Source organism: Symphodus melops, assembly GCF_947650265.1.
Source record: "Symphodus melops genome assembly, chromosome: 4".
NCBI classification, from domain to species: Eukaryota; Metazoa; Chordata; class Actinopteri; order Labriformes; family Labridae; genus Symphodus; species Symphodus melops.
Window position 1 is genome coordinate 25,779,706 of NC_136694.1, and position 24,902 is coordinate 25,804,607.

General features: G+C 37.8%; 2 protein-coding genes across 6 annotated transcripts in view; one reads left to right on the top strand and one right to left on the bottom strand.

Annotated features, from left to right (window-relative positions):
• The window catches only part of LOC306822100 (synaptotagmin-2-like), a 28,046-nt gene extending 18,180 nt beyond the window's left edge, over positions 1–9,866 (top strand). For 3 of the 4 annotated variants that reach the window (XM_079340835.1, XM_079340837.1, XM_079340836.1), the window contains 8 exons: positions 543–777; positions 879–1,039; positions 3,057–3,191; positions 3,969–4,136; positions 4,785–4,952; positions 5,989–6,106; positions 6,636–6,769; positions 6,907–9,866. In XM_079340835.1, coding sequence (XP_079196961.1) covers positions 567–777; positions 879–1,039; positions 3,057–3,191; positions 3,969–4,136; positions 4,785–4,952; positions 5,989–6,106; positions 6,636–6,769; positions 6,907–7,122 — 1,311 coding nt within the window. In that variant the 5' untranslated portion in view covers positions 543–566 and the 3' untranslated portion in view covers positions 7,123–9,866. The remainder of the gene's footprint in view (positions 1–542; positions 778–878; positions 1,040–3,056; positions 3,192–3,968; positions 4,137–4,784; positions 4,953–5,988; positions 6,107–6,635; positions 6,770–6,906) is intronic. The other variant, XM_079340838.1, reaches the window with a different exon arrangement.
• A 3,658-nt stretch (positions 9,867–13,524) lies between these two features.
• Positions 13,525–23,119, bottom strand: LOC306822794 (protein phosphatase 1 regulatory subunit 12B-like). 2 transcript variants are annotated; one of them, XM_079342013.1, is made up of 7 exons: positions 22,752–23,119; positions 18,396–18,412; positions 18,097–18,235; positions 17,094–17,195; positions 16,622–16,672; positions 16,474–16,524; positions 13,525–13,904 (listed from the first exon to the last, which is right to left on the bottom strand). In XM_079342013.1, exons 1-7 carry the CDS (start codon positions 22,851–22,853, stop codon positions 13,818–13,820), a joined length of 549 nt encoding a protein of 182 aa, XP_079198139.1. In that variant the 5' UTR covers positions 22,854–23,119; the 3' UTR covers positions 13,525–13,817. The 2 variants fall into 2 exon arrangements, with proteins under 2 accessions (XP_079198139.1, XP_079198138.1); XM_079342012.1 differs by having other exon boundaries at positions 18,085–18,235.
• Between the last annotated feature and the right edge of the window lie 1,783 nt (positions 23,120–24,902).

A 24,902-nucleotide genomic window follows, 5' to 3' on the forward strand; every position in this document is an offset into this window, starting at 1 on the left:
AACCTCCATATTTGTGTGGGGGAAGTTACCCAGACGGTTTACAAGGATAACTTACTCGACTTTTATGAAATTATAAGGTAATATTTTTACTTAACTTGTGATTTAGATTTTAGTATCCAGGGGAGTTCTTACTGGTCCATTGATATAACCTTGATATTGCTCCTCCTTCAGAAAAAAAAAGACACCAAACAACAACCTTTTTCTGATTTTATCAGCTTAATTTACCTCAACGTCCTGCTCTGAAATCCAGTGTCTGTTATTTATCTGAAGCATTAATCATTGACAATAAGTGCCTTGCAGTGAGCGCCATGGTTTCAAATGCACCAAACTAAATGGCTTTCTTCCTTTAATTGGGAATCTAATATGGTTCGGGTTACTTGGGAAAATAAGTTACACTGTGTTTTACTTCTGAAACATAAGCCATAAAGATGAAGTGTATGAATAATGAAGATGATGTTATCTCTTGGTGCTTTTGTTGTAGTTTCACCATGGAGGTCATGACACTTCTTTGACATATCCCACCCTCTCTGTCTGTGCTTCAGGGACGCTGCACCTAGTCTTTGACAATGAAGTTCAACTTGTTCAGACGGCCACAGGCTGTGGAAGCGGCCGAGCCCACAGGTGCCACCACCGCGACCATGGCTCCCACTGTCCCCCCAGCGTTCATCTCAACATCTGCCCCAGACATCACTGGGTCCAACAACACAGAGATCAGCAAGAATGACATGTTTGAGGAGATCAAGAGCAAATTCTTGAATGAAATCGATAAAATCCCATGTGAGTAATGGTGCAATTGATCCTCTCTGCTTGCTGAGATGTGTACATGTGAGAAACTCCAAAGCTAATCTCCATTTCTCTCTGTTATCTGAAACACACAGTGCCTCCCTGGGCTCTGATTGCCATTGCTGTAGTGGCTGCACTGCTCATCCTTACGTGCTGCTTCTGCATAATCAAAAAATGCTGCTGCAAGAAGAAGAAGAACAAGAAAGGGAAGAAGGGCAAGGATGGCTTTAACATGAAGAACATGCAGGGTGGTGAGGTATGACGCACTGTGCCCCTTACTTTGACAGGCTGTGTTTAGTTTTCACAATCAATACATTTCCAAAGCATGTATTGCTGTGTATTAAAAGAACTGCATTTAAATATGTAGCTAACCACATTTGATCTTTTACCAGCAGCTTTTGTAGCCCAGGCTGTAGAGGACACAAGGAGAGCTCTCTTCCCCTGCTTTTATTCAATGTTGTTGTGGTGGTTGTTTAAATGTCTGACATATTCCATTGGGGCTCGTGGTGATAAATGACACATTTTGAAACTGGTTGGCAAGGAAAAACGAGCACCATAAGTGGGAACGTTTGTTTCCACCAGTTGAAAGAACCTAGAGCTGCATTTTAAAATAAATGAAGGTTTGAGACTCGCAGAGTAATTGAGAGACTTTGAAAGCTGAGGATGGTCAATCAGAGGATAAATCTTGGAAAAAGTCAGTGATTCATTAAAGGAGTAATCTAACTAACATTGCCATATATCGCCATGACTGCAGTGACAGTTAATTAAAGCGATCAACAACGTGTGCCCACATTGTGAATGTGTTATCCCCAGCTGAAAACAAGTGTGTCATTACTCATCATGATTGTGGTGGTGGTGGTGGTGGTGGTGGTGGTGTTGACTGCCCCCTTCTTGTAGTGTGTTTGGTGTCTTGTGAGTTGAATCTCTTCCTCTCTCTGCTCTCCTCCTTCTTTTTGTTCCCCGCGTTGTGTCTGTCTTGTGTGTGCATCGTGTTTCTTGACTGGTGGACTCCTGCTCTACGGTAGGTGGATAGCTCACGGTGATGCTCTCTGACCCCCAGGGCAGAGGGGGTTTCATGGAATGAAAGTCGTAGCTTCCTTTGCTCTTTTACTTTGAGGCCCTCCCAATTTCTTTTTTTTTTTTTTTTTTTTTGTATTTTGGTTATGACAGCTTGGGAATGTTACAATGGAAAGCTATGATGTGCTCCATAAACCCCAGAGAGGAGAGTCTAACCATCTAACACATTGTTCCTGGGACAATGTACCTTTAACACCAATATGCAAAGTATTGGACTAAAAGATGATATGCAAGACATTTTTAACACTATTAATCTGTGCATGTGATTAAGGGCATGGTTGGTTGTTTGGGAGACATGAAAACTGTGATGATAAAACTGCATGGAGAGCCAAATACTTCCTTTTGGATGTGAAATACAAAGATGAGGTTGAGACAATGGATGACCTTTCAAAGTCATGGTCACCTTTCGCTACAATAATAAACTGCAGCATCTACATTATTCAAATAGCTGCCTGTGCCCTTTAATCATGAACTATTTACTGTAATAATTGTGAGCAAAAAAAAAAAAAGAGAGAAACCTTTTCTGGCGCCTTATGAATTCAAAGGTGAAACAAGGCATGCATGGGATTTTATCTTGAAATATAAATGTTTGACTGCAGGGCATTATATAACAACCAATTGCAATCTTGCCAAAAGTTTCAGATTATCTGAAAGGCATCTCCTTTGACTGCATACTATGTTCTATTTGGCTTTTATCAAATGCACTGGCCTTCGCTCTTGTTTGCTAGTTCCTTGAGGAATGGGAAGAAAACATTGATCTCTCTGATCATTAGGTGAAATCAAAGCCCTTTGAAAAGGGAAGATGTATGCTAATATCTGATTTGATTGGCCAACGTTTGAATGCACATTGCCTTTCTTAGTGGTACTATTGTAGCATGCAAAGCCTCTACTGACTCTGGCTGTCACTTTACTGCACAAGCATGTTGAAGGAACTGAACCAAAAACACTGGAGAAGGTGTGCAGAATTCCCTTAAAGTATGTATTGATGTATTCCCAATGACAGATAAACCTAGTTATTATCATCAGGTGCTGTGAAGGTAAGCAGTAACCAAAACATGTATCTCCCATGTAAAAAAAAAAAAAAAAAAAGAGCTCCAGCGTCTGTGGCATGCTGGCTGTTGTGGGAGCGCTTTTCCTCTGCAGTGGTCTCCTGAGCGTTTGACACTTGTGTTTGTCTTGTTATCTGCGCACAACAGAAACTCCAGGATGAGGAGGATGATGACGAGGGAGAAACCGGACTGACGGAGGAAGAAAAAGAAGAAGAGGAGAAAGAAGAAGAGAAACTTGGGAAGCTGCAATACTCTATTGATTATGACTTTGAGAATACAAAGGTATGTGGTCACTTGAAATGCACTCCACATATCGTTAAGCTTTTAGAGGAAACACCAGTTGGCCTGGTTTCTGAAGCAGAGTGAACAGATTAAGATGTAACAAAAACTAGTTCCGAACATTTGTCTTGCAGAAATCATATTGGAGAGTGTGGTTAATTGTCTACTTTGTTTTTTCATCCATACACATACAGGTATAGATATATCATATATGGAGTTTTATAATTTTTGCAGTATTTAAACCCACCTATGGAAAATGCACTGATCTTTTTGTGCTCGCAGTGCACACAAACTCTTTGTGATAAATAACTTTTACCATAACCCTCACTCAGAGAAATGAAAACACATTCGTCAAAAATCCCCACCATGAATCCTTTTGTCAATTTCATATGGACACATTGTTCTTATGAAATGAATAATTGACACTTAGCTGTTAAATCAAAGAGAAAATGCTTTAACTTGGTCAGAAAAGAAAAAAAAATCAGAGCAGAGAGTCCAATAGTTCCTTGTATAACTCGCTCAAATGCTTAAATGATATATCTACACTGAAAATGTATATACAGTATATAGTATATCACTGTGTGACAATCGAGTGACACTCAATATGTTTCCATTTGAGCAGGAGGTCTGCTGTGATTGATAGCCAGGCTCAACTTGTCAGATGATGTTATATAACCTGCCTCTACAGCAGTGACCCTGAAAGAGACGAAATTCAGAAAAAACTTTCACATTTATTTTTGCCGTAGAAAACTCTCCCTTCACGTCTTTGTCCCCACACAGCTCACAGTTGGCATCCTTCAAGCCGCAGACCTCATATCCATGGACTCAGGCGGCACCTCGGACCCTTATGTTAAAGTCCAGCTCCTACCTGAGAAGAAGAAGAAGTATGACACCAAAGTCCACAAGAAAACACTGAACCCTGTCTTCAACGAGACATTCGTATTCAAGGTAAGGCCTGTCAGTTTGTGATCTACTGTTGCAGACTTTAGTGCAATAGATGATTGCATCTCATTATATCTAATATATGAATTGATGCATTTGTAAACAGAAAGATATCAAACATTTATGAATAATAGTGAGAAAAAGTCTGCATGAACTGCACACATAATTATCTTTACCCCTGCCAGTGTGTCCTTTAAACTGTGTGGGTGTAATAGGACTGGCTGTGTCTTGTCACAGTGTGTGGACTCACTGGTCTGTGCAGCTTTAGGTACATTCTGCTCTTCTTTTTCCTGACTAATAAAACCCACAGAAACTTGACAAGGCTCTGGTTCAGCTCTGTCTGTCTGAAAATGTGCAGCAGCAGAAAAACACAAAATCTGCTGAATGAGTTTGTCTCATTTGAACTCAATTTTTTTTGTTCAGATTTTAAGCTTTCGCTCATGTTTTCCTGTGAATGATTGAACATTGTCTTGAAAAATTTTGCTGGAAAAAAAAAAAAAAAAATTCCTCTTAAATAAAACTTGAGTTCTCAAATTAAGAGTTCAGTTAATTTCTTTTCATATTATTGGAGGTTTATTTTACTTATACAGTCCTATAAACATAAATAAAAGTTAAGAATGTATTTCAAACTAAATCACTGTGTCTGTTCGTCAGGTGCCCTATGAGGAGCTGGGTGGGAAGACTTTGTGCATGTCTGTTTACGACTATGACCGATTCTCCAAACATGACATTATTGGAGAGGTGAAGATCGCCATGAACACCATCGACCTCGGACGACCAATCGAGGAGTGGCGGGATCTGGAGAGTGCAGATCAAGAAGAGGTGCTGTCCAGAATCACACTTCATAAATTCAGAACTAAAAGAAAAATTTATTATAACGATTTAGGTTTTTAAACAGGTTTTTGTGAAAGGTTGGTGCAAAAAAATCCATTAGTTCTATCATTTTCAGGGACTTATTTTTGAAAATATTTTTACCCTCTTAGGCATAAAGCAGCAGATCTGAAAGCTTTTACATTCTAAGCCTTGAACTGTTCTCAATTCAACCACATAACTGAATATTTATCAAGGCTAACAATTTCAATTTCAGCTCAAAAGAAAAGTGAAAGACTGGGGGCATTTCATAAAAAGGAAGAATGTGCGAGTTTTGGGCCAGTAGATGTTGCCCTTGAGTACCAGCATGAAGCCAAAACAAACTGCTGTTTGACAATACGTCTGTCACTCTGCAGCTTCTGCTCTCCTGCAGCGACACACCTCCAAAAACTAAGTAGTTATTAATTAGAACGCACCGTGATTGAGCACAGTTAACGAAAAAAAAAAAATTCTTTACTTAAGCTGCAATTGCCTTTGGCCTGCATTGTTGTGTGAGCAGGCTAATGTTAGCACACTTTGGTTTACTCATGGCTCCATATTGCACGTAAATTGACCAGGAATGACCAAATTGATCTAAAGACACTTACGCAATATCCTAATAAGTAGTGATTATTTTCTTCTTCCTTTCTCTAGTCCTTGATTCTTGAATTTCCCTCAGGATCAATAAAGTATCTCTCTCTCTCTCTCTCTCTCTCTCTCTCTCTCTCTCTCTCTCTAAAAGAGCTTTACCAAAGGCCGTTCTATCCATGTAACCATGACGTACACACGACCCGACAATAAATACAGCAGGCCGGACTCACGCTTCTGAATCATTGTAGACAGTCATGACTCAGAGCATATACTTAACTTGCGCTGTATTTATGTGTAAAATGTTGCACATTCTCCCATTAAGTCCATCGTTACTCTCTAAAACTGCTTCTTCCTGATGTTTGCTGATGAGCATTAGTGACGGTCATTTCTGTCTCCTCTCTCTGTGCTGACAACTCAGCCTGAGAAACTCGGAGACATCTGCATCTCCCTCCGTTACGTCCCCACCGCTGGGAAGCTCACCGTCTGCATCCTGGAGGCAAAGAACCTGAAGAAGATGGATGCCTGTGGATTATCTGGTAAAGAAATGCAAATATCTGAGTTTTAAAGTTTTAGCAATTGGTGCTTTTTTATGGGGTACTGGCTATGCTAGTGGCTTTGAATCTACTCCCCAAAGAGCTGACTGAACGATAAAAGTTGCAGTATTTTAGGGGGGAATGCACCAGGTCTATTGGTCAAACAGGCCGAATACATAAAAGTAAAAAGACTATTTTATTTTATAACAGAGACCATCATTTGTTCTTAACAAGAGCATGTTTGGGGTTTAAGGGACTCCCAGAGCCTGTATTGACCTCAAATGGAGCAAGGGATTGTCATGCAGGTACATCTGGGAAATGTAGTTCACCAATTTTACTTTAGCAGGAGCAGATACAAAAAAAAAAAAACCAAGAACAAAAAATATAGATCACACTAAATATTTTGTTAATAAATTAAATGACGGAAAGTGATACATTCATACAAATTCTGCAGAATAAAAACAGGGAAAGATTAATAACAATAATTCTGTTGGATAATCTCTATTGCTGATCCCATTGATGCCCTTTTCAGATCCTTATGTTAAGATCCAGCTCCTGCAGGGGGGTAAGCGCCTGAAGAAAAAGAAGACTACAGTGAAGAAGAACACCTTGAACCCTTATTATAATGAATCTTTCAGCTTTGAAATCCCCCTAGAACAGATGCAGGTACAGTACAAATCAAATCAAACTATGAATTCTGTGTAATGCATGCACAATACATATATTGTTTTACGTAATTTAAATTCACATTTTGATTGAGTTACTTCACAACAAAAACACCACGATCTGTTCTGATTTTTTAGAAAATCTTGGTGGCAGTCACTGTGTTTGACTACGACAAGATCGGTAAGAATGACGCCATCGGGAAGATCTTTGTGGGCAGTAAGGCGTCAGGCCTCGGCCTGAAGCACTGGTCTGACATGTTGGCTAATCCCCGCCGTCCCATTGCCCAGTGGCATCCGTTGCAGCCAGAGGAGGATATCGATGGTCAGCTGGCGTCCTTGAATGCAAAGAAGTAACATGCTCCGCCAACCAGCTAATGCACTAACTCTGAAACCCAACCCCTGCCCCTACTTTGCATGAAAATCCACGATTTACCAAAATGACAAGTCGTCATGAAACCTGCTCAGCAAAAAAGAGACATCTTAGAAATCCCAGTCATTCATGATTAAGTCAAAACAAACTATTTTAAACATCACATTTCACACATTACTGTATGTTGGGAGGAGTGGCGTCGAGTTATCGGATGATTGCTTCATGAATGATCGACTTTTAGTCTTTCTTTCATTTGATGAAACTCAGAAACTGATTTTAAGGGTGCTGAAACTGAATGAGAGTCCAGGTGAAGATCATACTGGAAATAAAGCTTTAGTTTAGTTTAGTTTATAGAGCATGCTTTACTTACCTCCCCACTGCTCTGCATACTCCATTCCCAGTATTGTAGCTTGCTATTAAGTGTGCTATAACTTGCAATAGAAAGTACTGTAGTGTTGGGTTACTTCCTCCATAGAGTCTGTTTAAGTCTATTAATGCAAAAATGATTAAACTGAGAGTGAATGAGATAAATGTTACTTAATGCTGCAATCCATGTTGCAATTTATTTGAAGGAAAAAGCAGTTTTAATGATCATCATCATTTTATAAGCTAACTAACTCAGAAGGAGACACATACAGAAAAAAAATCATTTGGCAGGGATGACAGAGTTGTTTTATTTAAGTTGCCTGTTTTCATCTATGCATTTAGGAACAAAATGCATGTCTGTGTCTTCAAACCAATCTGATGGAGAACAAGGGTGCCTTTCCTGATATGACTCTTTGCTTCTTTTGTTGTATTTTGAAGGGGAACTTACCGAGTTGAAATCATTCAAAAGCAGTCAGGGACACTGTGAATGTGCCATTTGAGATCTGTTTTGAGCTGTGTGACCACTTGGATGTAAAACCTTACCTATCCTAGGACAAAGTAAGGCTACTTAGGAAGGCTAACCAATGATGTTCAAACCCACAATGACTATGCTTCTTTTAAATCCTGCTGTTGCTTCCTGAGAACAGTGCCATCTGATGCATTTTGATTTCGATACGCAACGAATGGATTGTCTGTCTTTTGTTGTCCAATGAGGTCGTTTACAGAACACGCTGCAGTGCACTTCAATGCTTGCGAAATAGATTCAGGATTTCAGTCAAAAAGAAAATGTTTTTTATCGAAAACTGACTCCGAATTGTAAGTTGTAGCCGCCACTTTTTAAGAGAAGGGGAATTCAAGTAAAAACTGCATATTTGTAAAGGCAAATGCTACGTCAAACATAACATATGATAAACATATCTTGGACCATTTGCTTGAACTAAATCGAGCAGCAGAATCTAACATTCATCATGCCTCGCAGTATTTCATGTCGTTTGACAGGTTCAGTCATCAGCCACAAGATTTGTAAACCAGGAGCCAAACACGATGGTGTTCAAACATCATCTCAGACATACTGCACTGCGGTGGAGTGTAGAGGGACGCAGGCAAAAAATGGATTTTCACATTAAAAGCTACTCAATTAGTTATTTGGAAGTTTAATTCAAGTGAACACCACTGAAATATATTTTATCTAGGAGCACCCCTGAATTCAGTATACATGTATAGTATACATTTAAATGTGTTGCAGGCTGTTAAAGTATTGTTTTATCTACATTCTTGTGAAGTTGATTCATAAACAGTAAAAAGATATGATTGAGAATTCTACTGTAAAGTTCAGGTTGTATGATTACTTATTCAAGCTGTAGCCCTCAGAGTTATTTTATTACATCCCAATCATTTGTACTCAAGGAGGACTTCTCTGTAGCCGTAGGTCATGTGGAAATATCACAGAGGGGCTCAGCTCAATAAAGAAAAAGAAAATTAGGACACAGAAACTTTGATTAGATAAGAAGAAGAATAAATAAAGGCTCATATTCTCATCCAGGAGTAAGAAAACAAAGGGTTAAAATTAAAAAGGAAATGTGTTGAATATGTGGTGCCTGCCACTCTTATAACAATGTGGCCACCCTGCAGAATAAAAGGGGCCGAAATCAGCAGTTCTTTGAAATACAAAAACCTTTATTATAAATGCTTCATATAATTTAAAGTGTACCGAAACAAGATGACGGACATGACACTATCGAGGCGTGAATTTCCCTCCAGGATTTATTTACATCAGAGAGTGGAAGAGAATTAAAAATTGTGGTTTTTAATGCTTAATATTAAGTTCTTACATTTTTTTTGGTATCTTCATTTCTGTGGTACACATTATGATTAAATCTCAGAATTGGATTTTACTGAAACAGAACGTTAAAATTAAAAAAGCAATTTTTTGCTTCTGTGGGACGCCATTAAGTCATCTCTATTAATAATAATACTTGTAACAGGATAAACAGCCGCGCACTTATTGGTCCATTCACAATACTTCTTCTTCCTGCTATTAACATTCTGCATTGCGCAACCTTTGTGAATAAGCTACAGCATGTATTTAAAAGAAAATGTAAATAGCAGCATGTTTTAAAGAGAAACCATGATTATATTGTGTATGTGTGTTTGTGTTCTGTGTCTTTTTTTTTTTACAATAAAACAGAGTTTAAAAAAAAAAAAAAAAAGAGTATGCACTGACTGCAAACTGTGTATGTGTTATTGCTGAATGAGACTGAACGTATGTCTGGATTTTTCCTGTTTGGAGTCACATGTGTCTTTGTTGCCTGAAATGAATGCAGGAGTGCTTTGTGTAACATATGTAAACTAGAAAAAATAACAGTTCAGTTGTCATAATGCTGCATGGTTGTCTGTTTTCCTGTCACTGTTTGTTTGTGTCCTCTGTGATAAATCCAGTGTTTTGGTATGCTTGGGCTACAAGTCGGGCACTAGTTCTTCTCTGCTTGCATATACTGTAGGTCCCTGATCAGTGAATTGTCTAAAAGGTAAAAATGTGCCAGCTCCTTGAAATTCTATCCCAGCGTACCTAAAGTGTTTCCTTTATTTACTCCTGTCAGACAGGTATCAAACTCTAGTTTTTTACTCGTAGATACACTGTAAGAACAAATTGACTTGTAGCCCCCTCATTCTTTACTCCATTACGTTTTGCCTTCTCATCTTATTGCTTTTTAAATAAACCTGCCCTTACTTGTCAAATGTAACCTTTAATGTGAGAAATTAAGAAAGCCACTTATGTGCATACTACATAACTAGCCTTAATATTTAATTTTGTTACAATCATTTGTGTTTGGTCTTTGCTCTATGTATTAGGATCACACAATTTAGTTGTGGCGGTGCTCCTTGGCAGCTTTAGTCACAGCTAAACTATCAAGTGTCTTTTTTATTATAGATGTCTCCCAATGAGTGAGTCTAACAAGTCAATTGCAATGGGATGAGCTTGTATTGTGTTGTCTTACTTGTGCATGCTTTAAGATATTGATGCTGTTTTTGACCATAACATTTCATGTTTTAAGTCAATGTCATTCACTTCTTGCCATATTAACACAGACCACTTTCCTGTGACTTCACGGAAAGGGTGAAAGCTCATATGCTTTTAATCTACTTCTGTATTATGGATTTAAAAATGATTTAATAAAGTGAAATTAGTTTGAAATTAATGTAACGTTGGGAATTGAACAAATCACACTCATTTCCTCACCTTTTGTGGTCAGCAATTAAAACTAAATAACTGACAGAGACATTTAGTCATATTTCAAGTTTAAACAAGGTATTTTATTATTTAATATAGCTAAATACAGACAGAAAACTAAGTAAGTCAAAGGACTTGGTTGGAAGCTAAGCTAGACTCCAGCTAATATTACCATGAGCTAGCTGACATTAAAGTTAGATAACTAGCTTGCAATAGTACTAGCTCAGTCTACAAATAAATTACAAAAATTACCAGAACTTAGAATTTTTTTTTCCAGTATCCTAGCCAGGTAGTGGTTGAATGCTACAATGTGCTATATGTAGTTTACGGGTAATCATACATTTGATTCATCACAGATCACAGATCACAGATTTTTACTATCAGTTGTTTTTTTTTGTTTAGTGGGTGATAAGTAAGGAGCCCTAAAATACCCTAAACCTGAATGAATGCTTTTCAAACTTAAAATAATCAGTTAAATGTAGGCTCATAACAGCATAGTTTCAAAAACAGTGTAACCTCAGTGGAAAATGGCCGCCATGTTTGTGAGTCAGATTATTGATAAAACAAAACAGGACATCGAGAAAAATTACCTTTTTCTCAATGACAGTCCGTCTTTTAGTGTGTATTGTCTTTTTTTCTTTTAGTTGACCGAGAGGACTACATAGCACCTTTCAGTTTTAATGTGCTGAAACAGCTAGCATAGTGTACTAGTCCTGAAGAAGTGTTTTCTAAAACACTATCATACTAAAACAGTGACAACCCATTAGCCCACTAGATAACTAGCATCTAAAGCATTTTGCAGACATAGAGGACACATTTAGGTTTTTATTAAATTCATCATATATTTTCACCAGATAAGGACTTTTTAAAGTTGTTTTTCAAGAAATGTCAAACCCTTATAGATCATGGTACTTATCAAAAAAAAAGTTAAAGTTACTTAAATTTCATTGGAAATTTGAGAAACAATTCACTGATGCTGTGCAGATATTCAATATGCGACGTTATCCTCCCTGAGGTCAGTTATAGTCCGTGTCATCTTCATGTAATTGAGCCGCTATCATCTTCGGTCTGTTTTGTCCACCAATATAGGAAAAATAGAGCCTGAAACTGTTCTGTGTTTTTCTGTCAATAAAGTATGTGACTGTCAGTTTTCTGCAGTGCAGGCAACAAAATCCCTGTCTTCCTAAGCCATCCTGACCCAAACAGTGCAAAGCAAAGTTATTCATAATGCAATACTGCCAGCCAGCTGCTTCAATAAGAGTTCCTCTTAAGTCCTCATAAGTATGTGAACATAACCATAACACAAAACTTCCAAAGACCTGATCACTATCCTGCTCCATACCTCATCCACTTTACAAACTAGACAAAGGAAATGCCTGACAGTCTTTCTTGTTCAAGTCTTGTTTTAGGTGTGTCAGTAGTTGTGCCTTTTTGTGATCTGCATGATTACTTTCCATACAAAATCCATGTTTTCCAGCAAAAAAAAAAAGTGGGGCAACAAAACGACAAAAAAACTTAAATAAAATAAATGTGTACTCATTTTATGTGGAACTGAATGAATACTGGGAATAGTGGCTGTGGTCAGGACATTTCTTGTGTGTTGTCAAAGTGTAATCATAGGAAATAAAGGCATTTTAAGTAGCCCGGTCCTGTGTGATGTGTGTGTCAAGTTAGATGATGCTTTTCCACCTACAGACAACAGGTGGCATCATTCACCAAATGTAACACAGTAGTAGAGCAATACACTTGGATCCAATGCATGTATATGAGCTACTTTTTGGTCATTCTTTTATGCCTGTCACCGCCAGGACAAAAACAGATCTACTCAGAATTGTTTATTAAATATCATGATCACAGATACACATAGCACCTCAGTTTGTTCCCTTTACTTCCCTTGGATATCTGTGATAATACTTTAACTTAAGTCTGTTCTGTTGCTTTACATCAAGACAGCTAATCGTCAACTATTGCCCCTTTTTTGCATTTCCTAGTATTCATACTGTTTAATTAAATCATTTATCTTTTACTACAAAGTTAGTCATTGTACACATTATATAATGTTTATTATTCTGGCATGCCTCACAAATAGGCAAAGAGGCTGCTATGGTACCTAATATTTTAGCCATAAGTTCATCATCTCTCTGTGTAATAAAACTGTTTTCAATTCAAGCCACATAAAGTAATTTTGTCAAAATTGGTGAATTTAAAGGTGTGGTATAAAATCTCTTCCCGCCAGAAAAACACAAATTGATAATAACTTTTAGCTAATTCTCATGTGAATGAAAGCTCCAGAAAAGTTATTAAATGGATCTTGAGGTTGACAGTTTAATCAATTACATTCAAAGATGGTTTTTTTTGTTGTTTTTTTTAAAGAAGAATCTGAAGCTTTTCAATCTGCCATGAATTCATTGGTTCATAGTTTTCGTTTGAGTCCTGGATTTAAGTTGAAAGTTGTGATTTCCAAGCATTTAATCGTTTTTCTAATGCAGGTAAGGAAGAAAAGCTTGTCGTTTGTGACATCACCCTCTCTAAGGTACAGCTCTTAAATCAGAGCCGACTCTCCCACGTTCCTGAAAAATGTAGCTCATCCATCATCCTCTGTCCCTGACAGCCAAGAGCCAATTTTCAAGGTCTGCATGCAGAATGAACGAAATATTGTCGTTTCCATGGTAATACCTCTTTGAAATACCTACAGTATTTTGTCTGTTTAGGTATCCAGGGTTATTCTTTTGTACTACAACTTTCTCTTTAACAAAATGTTCACAAAGAAGAACAAAGCATGAAGCAGTTTTTTTTTTTGGCAAATTTTAATTACGAAAATTTCATGAATATATAAAATGAAGTTTGATTAAATGTGTTTTCTGTCGAGGAATGTGTCACTTGATCCAGTACAGTAACAGAAAACTTTTTCATATCTGGGCATTGCAGATGTTTTGGAGAATAGGAAAACAACATGGAATCAAGTTTCCAATTTACTGGAAAACTATGTACATACATTCTTTCAGAGGATGGGATGAATGCAGGTAGAGATATGGCTTCTGGTACCCATCTGACTTCCTCTTATCTTTCCTGCTTTCTGTCTCACTTTGACAGTTTAGTGATGACCCGGATTAGAGCTCCATTCTCATCCTTCAGCCTCTGGTTCTCGATCTTGAGCTCAGCTTTGGCCTTAAAAAGGAGAAGGAGATAACTAAAGTGGGCACAGATGTACATGTTGTAAAAAAAAGTCTTAAAAATGTATAGGAATGTTTGTGCGCCTCATGTACGGAGACTCCACTCCTTGCGGGAGCTACCTTGGGTTCAAATCAGTATTTCCTGTCTCAAATCAGCTGTCTAATAAAGGCAAGAAGGCCAGACCATGCTAACATCACATTAACCTATACCTATTGCAGTTATAAAAATTAATCTGTATTTTTCTGTTTCTTTTTTTATATGCTGTTCATTAAGTAAAAGTGGAACCAGTGACATGAATGACAAATGTGTTGTTGCAGGCTTTTGCAAGATGATATCCAAACAGTATGTGGCGCTCCCACACATGAAAATGACCCAATTTATTCTCCAAACATAACTCACAATGCTACAATCATCCATAAGAGCAGGTGCTGGTCTTACTGTCAATAAAAATAGGATCAAAAATAACATCTGTTCTAGTCAGCAAACCAAGGTAGATAAGGGGTAACAAAGAGATTTCAGTTTAACTTTTGGCTCAGAAACAGGGTTTATACAGAAGAAGAATATGCATTACACAAGTATTAAAGTTACTTTTAAAGGTCATATATTACGGTACATATTATAAACCCCTGCTCCCAACAGACGGTTTCTGTGTCTGTAGCTTTAAATGCTAAATAACTGTTCGACTATGTTTTTGTTTACATGGGAAAGACTGACTGAGAGGGCCACGACTACGTGAGTGTCACCCACATGGGGGAGGGGTTTCTGCCCTTTCTGATGCTAACAGGCCATGCACACAAATAAGTGTTAAAAAAGCATGGTAAAGTACATTTTGCATTATATAGAACCTTTAATGAGCTCTTGATTCTTGCTGTAGACCAGTGAAGCCTCATATTAACTTATATTAAACTTTAAAATGTATTACAAAGGAATGAAGAATGTGCACATCTGAGTCGTGTTATTAAGGGATCTCCCCATGGCTGGTACGCACAAGAGGAATTATTAGAATTTATAAAACTCTATCAATCACCAAACCACCCATGCAACATTTTTTAAAGGCTTAAAAAAAGTCTCAACTATATTAGTCACAATTTGTATAGCTTCTGTTCAGTGACAATGGAGTGTAAAGATGTTCTATATACCTTATTCATTCTTCTCAGAGAACTTTGTCTCTTCTTTTTCCTTTGGTGTAATTTTGGATGATTGTTTTTATAGATTTATTTCTCACTGCAATTATAAGTTCCATTGCTTCTCATAAAAAATGTATTGAATAGAGCGTCTGTTTATAATCATAATTACACTGTGAGTCACGGCCACTGTTGGGATTTTGAGCTATAGGCTCTGCACCAAAATAAACGTGCTTCTTTTTTTCTCCTGCTACAAACTAGTCCACAAAGAAAGTAAGGAAAACAAGATAATAATTTGATCCAGATAAATCTAGAAAATCATCAGAATTAAACAAATCTTGTACCCTTGCATCCATTAAGTGACACACAAACACAATTGGACCAGACTGTTTTTTTTTTTTCTGTGATTAAAAAAAAAAAAGTAACAGTGCTCCTCTGTTGTTGTGAATGTCTATTTTCAGAGCAGCATCCAATGTTTGTTCAGACCCCTCATTCACAGATAACAAAAGCTTTTTGTTTGTGTCCTCTTGGGCATAACACAGCAGACATTTGTGATGGTTAGCCTGGAGATGAACGCTGATGGCTCACTCGCTGCTGTGTCAAAGTGCTCACACATTCCTCAGGCAGCCGAGCAGAACTGTGACAAATGATGTCAGCTAAAACCTCCACAGACAGAGCAGCTAACACCGAGGGCACCAAGGGCCCACAGACACTTTACATTGCCTCGATTTGATTGTTTATTGTTGTCATCATGTCAAATCACCTTAGATTTCTCCAGGGTCAGAAAGCTTGCAACAATATCAACTAGAAATTTAAAGTGTGCAAATGTGATATGTACAGAATTCAATATAAACACAACAACAAAGGAGGAGCGTGTAATACAGGGGCGTGTCCAGACCTTTTTTAACTGGGGTGACCCACCGATGGCACTGAGTCATGAAGGGCTAGCATTAAGTGTGTGGGCAAAAATGAATGCAAATGTTTACCCTATCTATCCCCACCAACATGTTCTTGTGATTAACATAATTTGCCAATACATAAACACAATTATTAGCTTGATTCTTTCGGGAATCAATAACAAATATGTATGTGAGAAATCACAATTTGAAGTGCTTTGAAAAGTGCATACAAATGCATGTAACTCATTTGCAAAAAAAAAATTAATTTATTATCCATGTAACTCATGGCATGCAGTGTGAATTATTTTTTCTTTGGAAATGTTTCCAGAAAGAGCAAAATACATATTTAAAACTGGAAGTAGCCTGTTGAAAACAGCCAGAAAAGTTCATTTGCACACAAGTCACACCTCTGATTAGGCAAATAGCCTATTTTAGAGTTGGATTTTTGGCTGAACCTGGGGTGGCCAATTACATTTCAAGGGGGCCAGTGCAACCCCTGCATCACTCTGGACACACCTCTGGTGTAAAGTAATGAATTACCTTCAGCTGTTCCTCCATATCTGATATTCTCTTTTTTAGACTCCAACTTTCCTATGAAGAGGATCATTTTACAATCATAATTAGTTTCAAGTAAACATATAATAGAAGATGAATAAAACATGTTATTAATAGTATTGGAAGGAATTACCTTCTGTTCTGCTTCAAGCATGTTGGAGCTACCGTCTCCTGGTCGTTCCTTCTGTAAGGATGAAAGATAATTAAGAAAAGATTACATTGCTTTACAACTGTTTTTTGCGCACACACTCAATTACACATAATAATAAGTATACATTACAGTGAGCACCTGATATGAAATATCCAATAAACCCACATTTGCACACAGAAGACTGTTATCATTTTAAAATGTTGGCCCTGTGGCCTTTAGTCACAACGTTTCAGCTTAATTTTATAACAACAAACGTTCATGTCACATTTCTCCCACATTACAATGAAACATGATATCAGTGCACATGGCATTAAAAATCTTCATGATTTTTGTGATGAAGATTTTCTGAAACTTAACAGTAATGTTCAGTTCCCTCTTCAGTAACTCTTCAGTTTCCTTTAGTCAGTTCAGAAGTCCTATGAGGGGACTTCAGCAGGTGACTTTCCGCACCGACCTGTGCTCTCTGCAGCTGGTCCTGGATCACGGTGAGCTCCTGTTTACTTGTCTGTAGCCTCGACTTCAGCCTTTGATTGGTGGCCAGTGCTTTTTCATACATCTACAAAATAAGCAATTGTTAGGGTTTTCCAAAGGAGCTTTTAGTTATTTTCAAGACACCGGTGAACAAAGTAGGCACACTGTGCTGATGTTTTACCAAAACACAGTTCAAATTCACATCAAAATGTTTAAAACGTGAAGGTGATGGAAGAGTTATTTAAACTGTGTTTTTTTTTTTTTTTTTTTTGCAGTTAACTAAAAGAAAATCTAGAATAATTTAGTTTACAAAAATAATTTAAAAAACCACTTTGCCCTGCCTTGTCTGCCTGGATTGTGTTGGCTACTTTTATTTTGAAACATTTTGATCAGATTACGTAAAACCTGAGGGGTCTGGTTATTTTTGTGTCCTATTATTATTTTCTGATAAACAAAAGCATACATATGGGATGTCCTTACATCTAATTTAAAAGCAAGGTTGGTCATTTATCGAAAACTAGCACGATTTTTGAAGTAGCATTGCCTCGGTGCTCCTTCCACTCCTGGAAGTTGGTGTGCTCTCTCAAAAGCCCTCACTTACATGCAAGAGTGCCGTTGGTCTAGAAGTATACTTCAGCTCATGCTTTGAGTGTATACTTGTGCATACATCGGGTAGAGAACGAGCAGGGAGGCATGATTGGTTCTTAAAATTGGTACCTCGTGGCAGACATTGGTTGAAGTTTCTACAGGCTTTCTACACATCACAGATTTTCTTTTTTCCTTTTTTCAGAGCACATGAGTTATTGATGTCTGTCAGGACCTAAAGACATTTCCAATCAAAATCTGAAGGCAAAGAAAACTCCATTGGCTACATAACTTTTAGATTATTGAGGTATGGTAATTGATGTTCAGATGATCCCTTTGACTTCCAGTAACCTAACAATAGTCCTTTAAACTATGATTGCAATGCTAACCTCATCACTTGCCTTTTTATAATCATTGTTCGCAGTTTCTTCTTCTGCTTTTTTCCTTGCAGAAAGTCTGTTTTCTCTGAGTTTGAAGTACGACTCTGCGTGGTTCGTTGATGTTTTGTTGGAGCAATCGGAGGATCCGGATGAGTTCAGTCTGACAACACATGAGAGGTATTGGCTTTTCATCGATGTGGTTTAACTCAGTTACTGTCAGTGTTTAGAGACACAGAGTCCAACATAGATTCCTCGTGTCATGGGATAATTAAAGGTATTGTTATGTATTGATGGTGTGAATGACATTAGAGGATGCTCACCTGGACAGCCTCTCATGCTGCAAGAGAAGAGAAACGTTTTACATCAGAACAAAATAAACAAATACATCAGCAACAACGTGTTTAAAGACATTCTCTGAGTGTCCTCTACAGTCATTCATTGGTTCTCAAATAATGACAACACAGAGCCAGACTTCCCCATTAGCTTGGCAAGCAGTTTGATCATGTGAGATTTATGAAGTGAAATATGGAACCAAATGCACAAATGAAGTTGTATTGTGAACCATTTCCTCTGTGTTACAGCTTAAGCATGGGCTACATACTATGGGCTACATAGGACCTGTATTATTCCATGCACAAGAGTATTCATTACCAATACATCCCCTTGAAAGCCAATTCCAGAGTTTCTTTAAAGTGACAGCACCAGGAATTCTTCATCAGAGTTTTGTTTTTTTTTCCTTCTCAGTTTTCCAAGAAAAGGGTTATGGTAGTTCAAATACTGAGCCAAGTCAAAGAAGGAGAGAGGAAATTATCCCTAAAATAAACTGACAAGTACAGATAACTAAACACATCCAAAAAAGGTAATAGCTCTGCCAGTGGCCCTCACAGTTTGTTCATTACGTTCTGCTGACGTTGGAAGAGTTCAAAAGTTTCCTTGATGAGAGATTTTTAAGTGGCAGAGCAGAGAAAACGATACTCAAATAAATCCTAGCCTTTCTTAAAAAGATGAGATATATGGACAAATAAATCACGGTGAGAGACAAAGATTGTATTTCTTACGTCATCAGTAAAAGTCAAATAAACCCCATTGATATAAGCCCACACAAATAAGTTACAAGTAAAAAAAAAGATGAACATAAAATGTGGTGTTCAGGGTCGAGCCAACACAATCTATTGGAACAGCTTCAGTGCTTCTTCACACTGAACTCTCTGAACTCTTGGTACAAATAAAACCATTCCTCTTGCACATCTTTTTTATTTTCTATGGTAGTGTTGGAGAATAATGACTAACTCATACTGTAGGAGTTTCATATGGTTTATAGTTGGAGACTTGGTGGCCACATTACACAGCATAATCTCCATTGTTATCATAGTGAACAGACTACTGAAGTGATTGCAAGTTCAAGTTGTTGTCATTGCAGGATGTAGATTTTAAACAATCTGTTCAAATCCTTTTAGTTAAAATCTGAGGACTGACTTAATGTCTTTTGTTTGTCATGCAGAGGTTAGTTGTAGTAATGGTATTGGAGTGCCTTGGACTTTCAGTTTAGATCGTAACGAACATTGTTTGTGATCAGGATAATCATTTATGTGTTAGCTAAAGAAATTGTTTAATGAAGTACAAATATCATTGGCTAGTTCAATGAATAACTCATCCAGCCAACCAAAGACCACCACCCCAAATGGAACTTAACTTTCTTACTGTGTCACCAAAAGCATTGTTGCTCTCAGTGTCCAACATTACCCTAGATGGTTTTACAGTGCAGCAGATCATACACCCTGGACTCTAAGAGCCATGAAAGTTATCTGTATATGAAGACTTGGGAAAGAGAACTGGTTGCCATAATGTGTTATTGACTTCCCACTTACAATTACAGTATATCTTATACCTTTTGTGATGTCATTTTGTCGTTTCCAAGCTGTACATCTCTTCTTTGTTTAACATGTTCTTGCTCATGGTGATTTAAAGTTGGGCTCTTATCATTAACATACCAAAAGAGTGGGATCTAGACTTGCTCTTTATGACTTAAGAATTCGAGCCAGGGTCGCGCGCTCAGAGGACTAGCCTCCCTCATATGGGCGCGTACTAACCACTGTGCCACCGGTGCCCCGACATGACTGACTGTTAATAGAAAACAGGATATGAGCAGAGTTAACTGCTACCACTTTGTCCACAACGCTGACAAACATTTAGCTCAGGAGCTTTAACATCAGCACATTAACATTGTCACAGAATTATAGCAAGCATGTCATCTTGTTAGCATTGAGCTCCATACACTGCACTACACTGCTCGGCCTAAGTAAGCCCTACAGAGCTGCAGACTCATAGTCCTGTCTTTAAGCGTTCTGAAATCACATCAAGAAAGTATTCAGTAAGCTTTAAACAAAACATACATTGTACTATGACACTGATATATATATATATATATATATATATATATATATATATATATATATATATATATATATATATATATGTCTCCATCTTTCCGTCTTATTACAACTACAATGTTTAAAGTGAACTCACCTGTTGAAACTACTACTGCATACATCAAAGACATGCTGTATAGATGTGTCTCATTATTTTTTTTTGAGAAAGTTCATACAGTTCCATTTTCTTTATTCTTTCAAACAGAGTTGTTGTGACAGTCACATAAACTAAAAACCAAAAGCAGACGAAATCATGAAGAGAGGCAAGTGGATTTCTGCAAAAAAAAAAGATGAAGAAGAAGAAAGAAACAAGGGTTTAAGTTACAGAAACTATGTGTAAACACAGTGATAGGCCTCAGCTGAGACATTTACAAGACCTCTGGATCTTCACCAGACTCTGATGTCAGCTTCTTTAAAGACTTTCTGTGGACACTTGGCTATGCTCGGTAAACGGTCATTAATGATATACAGTGTGCAGACTTGGAATAGGCTCTGGTTTAGATTAAGCGACACCCCATATAAACAGATGCTGATGGAAACTCTGTTTCTTCGTGACATTTGTCCTGTGTCTGTGTCACAGAGCTCTCCTCCAGCTGCTCTAGATCCCATGAGGAACTTCTTGTCCGCTGACCAGTTATTCCCCAGTGGAAAATGTGAGCTTCCCGTAGGACTCGCAGAGAGATAAACATCCATAAATACTGCATCTGAGTTCCCACAAGCCAGTCCTAAGCACTCTGTCCCTCCTTCCCTCTGTTCCCCGTCATCCTGTCTTTCACCCTGTGCTTTCTTCCCTTCTTTCTCTCTCTCCGGCCCGTTATATTTCCCTAGTGGATTCTAATTTCACATAAACAGAAAAGATTACCCGCCTATTATCATGTTGCCTGGGATTCTCCTACAGGTTTTTTTTCTCTCCACGCTCATCAAAAGCTTTTAGAAGAATGCCAAAGAAAAAGAAAAAATATATATATTATTAGGTGGTTGAATAGGGGCAGTGTTTCTCAAACAGGTCAACTACAACACCAGTAGAGCTACTTTGGAGAATGAAAGTTAACACTTAATTAAGTTTTGAATGTTAATACTGTATAAAACAAAGTATGTATCTGTCAGGCATGAAAGAATAGGTTTAATAGCTAAATTTAGTGCAAATGTTAAACTGCCAATTTACTGTTGATTTTTTACAAATGTTATTTTTACTTTGTTAAGGGCTGTTTCTTTTGCGTGTCTTCACAGGAAAGTCAAGGGACAAGAGAGTTCTGGAGGAGAGAGCAGCCAAGTGCAGGGTTCAGATTCTAACACACAGCTGCTGTGATGAGGACTAGCCTCTGCACATAGGTGCACGATGTAACTGCGAGGCTTTCTGGCACCCAACTTTCTTAAATAAGGTAATGTTTGTCTCTTTAATTGCTTGTTTGCACTTTTTTCTTCACTGAATAAAAAATAAATAAATCATGAACATGCATTTATAGAGGAATACAGCTGAAGAGACGGAGGAGAAAAAAAGGAAAACAGATAGAAACAGATCTTAGACTACAAAAGGACAAGTGAGAAAAGTTAGAAGCAGAATCAAGTAATTTCCATGTAATGACTCAACCTAACTATAAAGAAGAAGCAAAAATCCCCAAAGAGTTTAAAAAAAGTTTACACACAACAGCTCATATTCAAATCAGGTGGAGTAGTGCATGGTTAGATAGATATTACCCTGATAACATGTTAGCAAATATCTATTGTCATGCAAAGTGCTTTACACAACATTTATAACAATAAGAACATTAAGAGACATTCACATTCAGCAAACACAAAGACATTAAGATGTTAAATACACTGATACATTGGTGAAAATACAAACATCTATAAAACAATCTGGATATCTTAAATGCTTCTTGATCACCACCACATGATAAACTTTCTCTAGATTGTGTTTTAAAAATGAACTTTTTTTCTGAAATAATATGGTGCCATAGAAATGTCAGCGTGGGTTAGAAAACACTAGAATAAATCTCAGGACGCACTCCACTTGCCATAGTTTAACTGTGCTCCCCAGAAATTATGGAAAATGGACTTTAAGATGAAATACGGTTCTGAAATGACGGTACAAAGGATGTTATATGAAAACAGCCTGTCCAAAATACTGTGGATTGTTACAGAGTTATTTGTCTGAACTCAAATGTTAGTGTTTGTATGATGTCATCCACGGCATTTCCTCTGACTAAACAGACCCTGAAAAGATTAAGGACAACCAGAACTCACCCTCAGGCTCTTGGTGGTGGCAGCAGAGGAAGTTGGAGAGGAGTCAGAGATTGACTTTCTGATCCGCGGCTGATCGTTGTGTTGAGAAAGTAGAGATGACATCGCTCCTCAGCTGCTGGTCCTCTGCATGCAGCTGCACTGTGGTCCCAGGGTGTCTCCAAAAAAAAAAGTTTGTTTAAGTTCTTCGAAATGAGAAAAAGCAACCAAAACAAACAGACGGATGTATTTGTGATCCACGCGTGTGAAAATATGATGCCCTGTTTCCTGTGTGAAAGTAACCCTAACTATTGTGTGATCTACATGTGATGGTGAGACACGGGGTATCTGATGAGAGTGAAAGAACTGCACAAGTGTGAGATCTGGAGAGGAAGTGGTGGGACTGGGAGGAGGTGGGCTGTCGTCTCTCTCTGTGTGTGTGTGTGTGTGTGTGTGTGTGTGTGTGTGGGAACACATGGATCTGACAGCACTATTGTTCACAAGGGCTTCCCATAGGGTCACTCAGCATAACATTGAGAGTATAGCAGCATTCTTTTCATCAATGGTCTTATGTTAGTTGTTTCTGAAGATAAACACCATTGACAATATATTTGTATTTTCATGCGTCTTTCATTTGGAGCTGCAATTTGGTGTTCTTTTTATATGTAAAGCTTTGTGCTGTGTTTTGTGTATTCTCTGTTGATTTTGTATGATTGTTGGCCCTGGTTGGAGCAGGCATTGCAAATAAGCTTGGGGGCCAAAAATGCTGTAGTAAGTTATTTTCAGTGAGCTTACAAACTGGTCTGGTTCCTAAGCATATACCTAAATGTATAGGGATGCATATGAAATAAATGCACAGGAGAGTTCTCATCATTTCAAGTGTACTTTTCTGTGCGTGTAAAAATAGTTTGATTAATCATGAGTTTATCTGTAAAGGTTAAAAAGGGCCGTTAACTTGTAGAAAGAAGAACTGAAAGTAGAAGTAAGACTTGATTTGTGTGTCACAAAGACAAACCCTTTGTTTCTGTGTAAGATAGGAATATGGTCAAACAGATGAACACATTTGCAGTGCTTCATGTTAGATGTGTTTTTTTTAAGATGTCTTTATTTAATCAAGCTGCAGGAAGCTGCATGTGTTGACAGTTAACACACCAACATACCTTTCTGTGTATGTATCAGGACACTGCAGCCCGGCCATTTGTTTGTAATTTATTCTCTTAAAAGGGATTCTAAAGAGGTGAGCTGCCTGTGTGTTACTCATGTTTTAAATAGTAAAGGAATGTGACAAATTTATCACAAAGTAAATGTGTGTCATAATGAAACGCTCAGCTAAAAACAACAACTGCAATAAATCAAGCATGTAAATGTTAAAGGAACTGATAAATGTTCGTAGTGAAACAAACCAGGTGACACATTCAGAGTCTCAGCTTTCTGTGTAGTTCTAATGAGTTCAAGCCGGAGAAACAGTTGGCTTTCAGAGCACCTGCAGCTGCTTTCATTTAATAAATACAACAATTGCCGTCACTAATTGCAATTCTTTCAGTGATCTGGATTTAGCGCTTCGAAAAGCACAGATCATTTTCGACAGGTTTTATTTTTCTTGCTGCTTCTTGTCTGTAGTTGAAGCATTTTGTAATGTAGAGATGTAACAATGAGTTTTCATTTAAAGTCATGGCCCTTCCACACTGCTACTATTAACATAACATAGTGTACATTATAGCTTTTTTTCACCTGGCCTGTCTTCCCCCTTCTCTGATGTTTTGAAAAAAAAAGAAAAAAAGAAAAACAACTGCAAAGACTTTCACCATTATATCAATTGCAAAACCAGCACCCTGGATAGCTTGATTTTCTTCAGGGTAGGGTCCATTATATAATGGAGAGGGAAACACTAAAGGTCACTGTTGAGGAGCCCATGGTATAAACTAGATTTAGCTATCCGTTTTAATAATATGGACAAAATGTTAGGACACTCACAGATTTGAAAAAGATGGTAGTTATATACACACCACATAGGTGCAGGGTGGTGTAAAAGCAGCAGACTGAGGACGAAGAAGGCCAGCAGTGTGGCGAGAAGGCCACAAAACAGTTTGATTCCTCCCAATCCCAGCGTTTCAAACAGAGGACTTCCTCATAGATTCTCTTTAATAAGTAGGTCTGAAGTTATAATCTGGCACC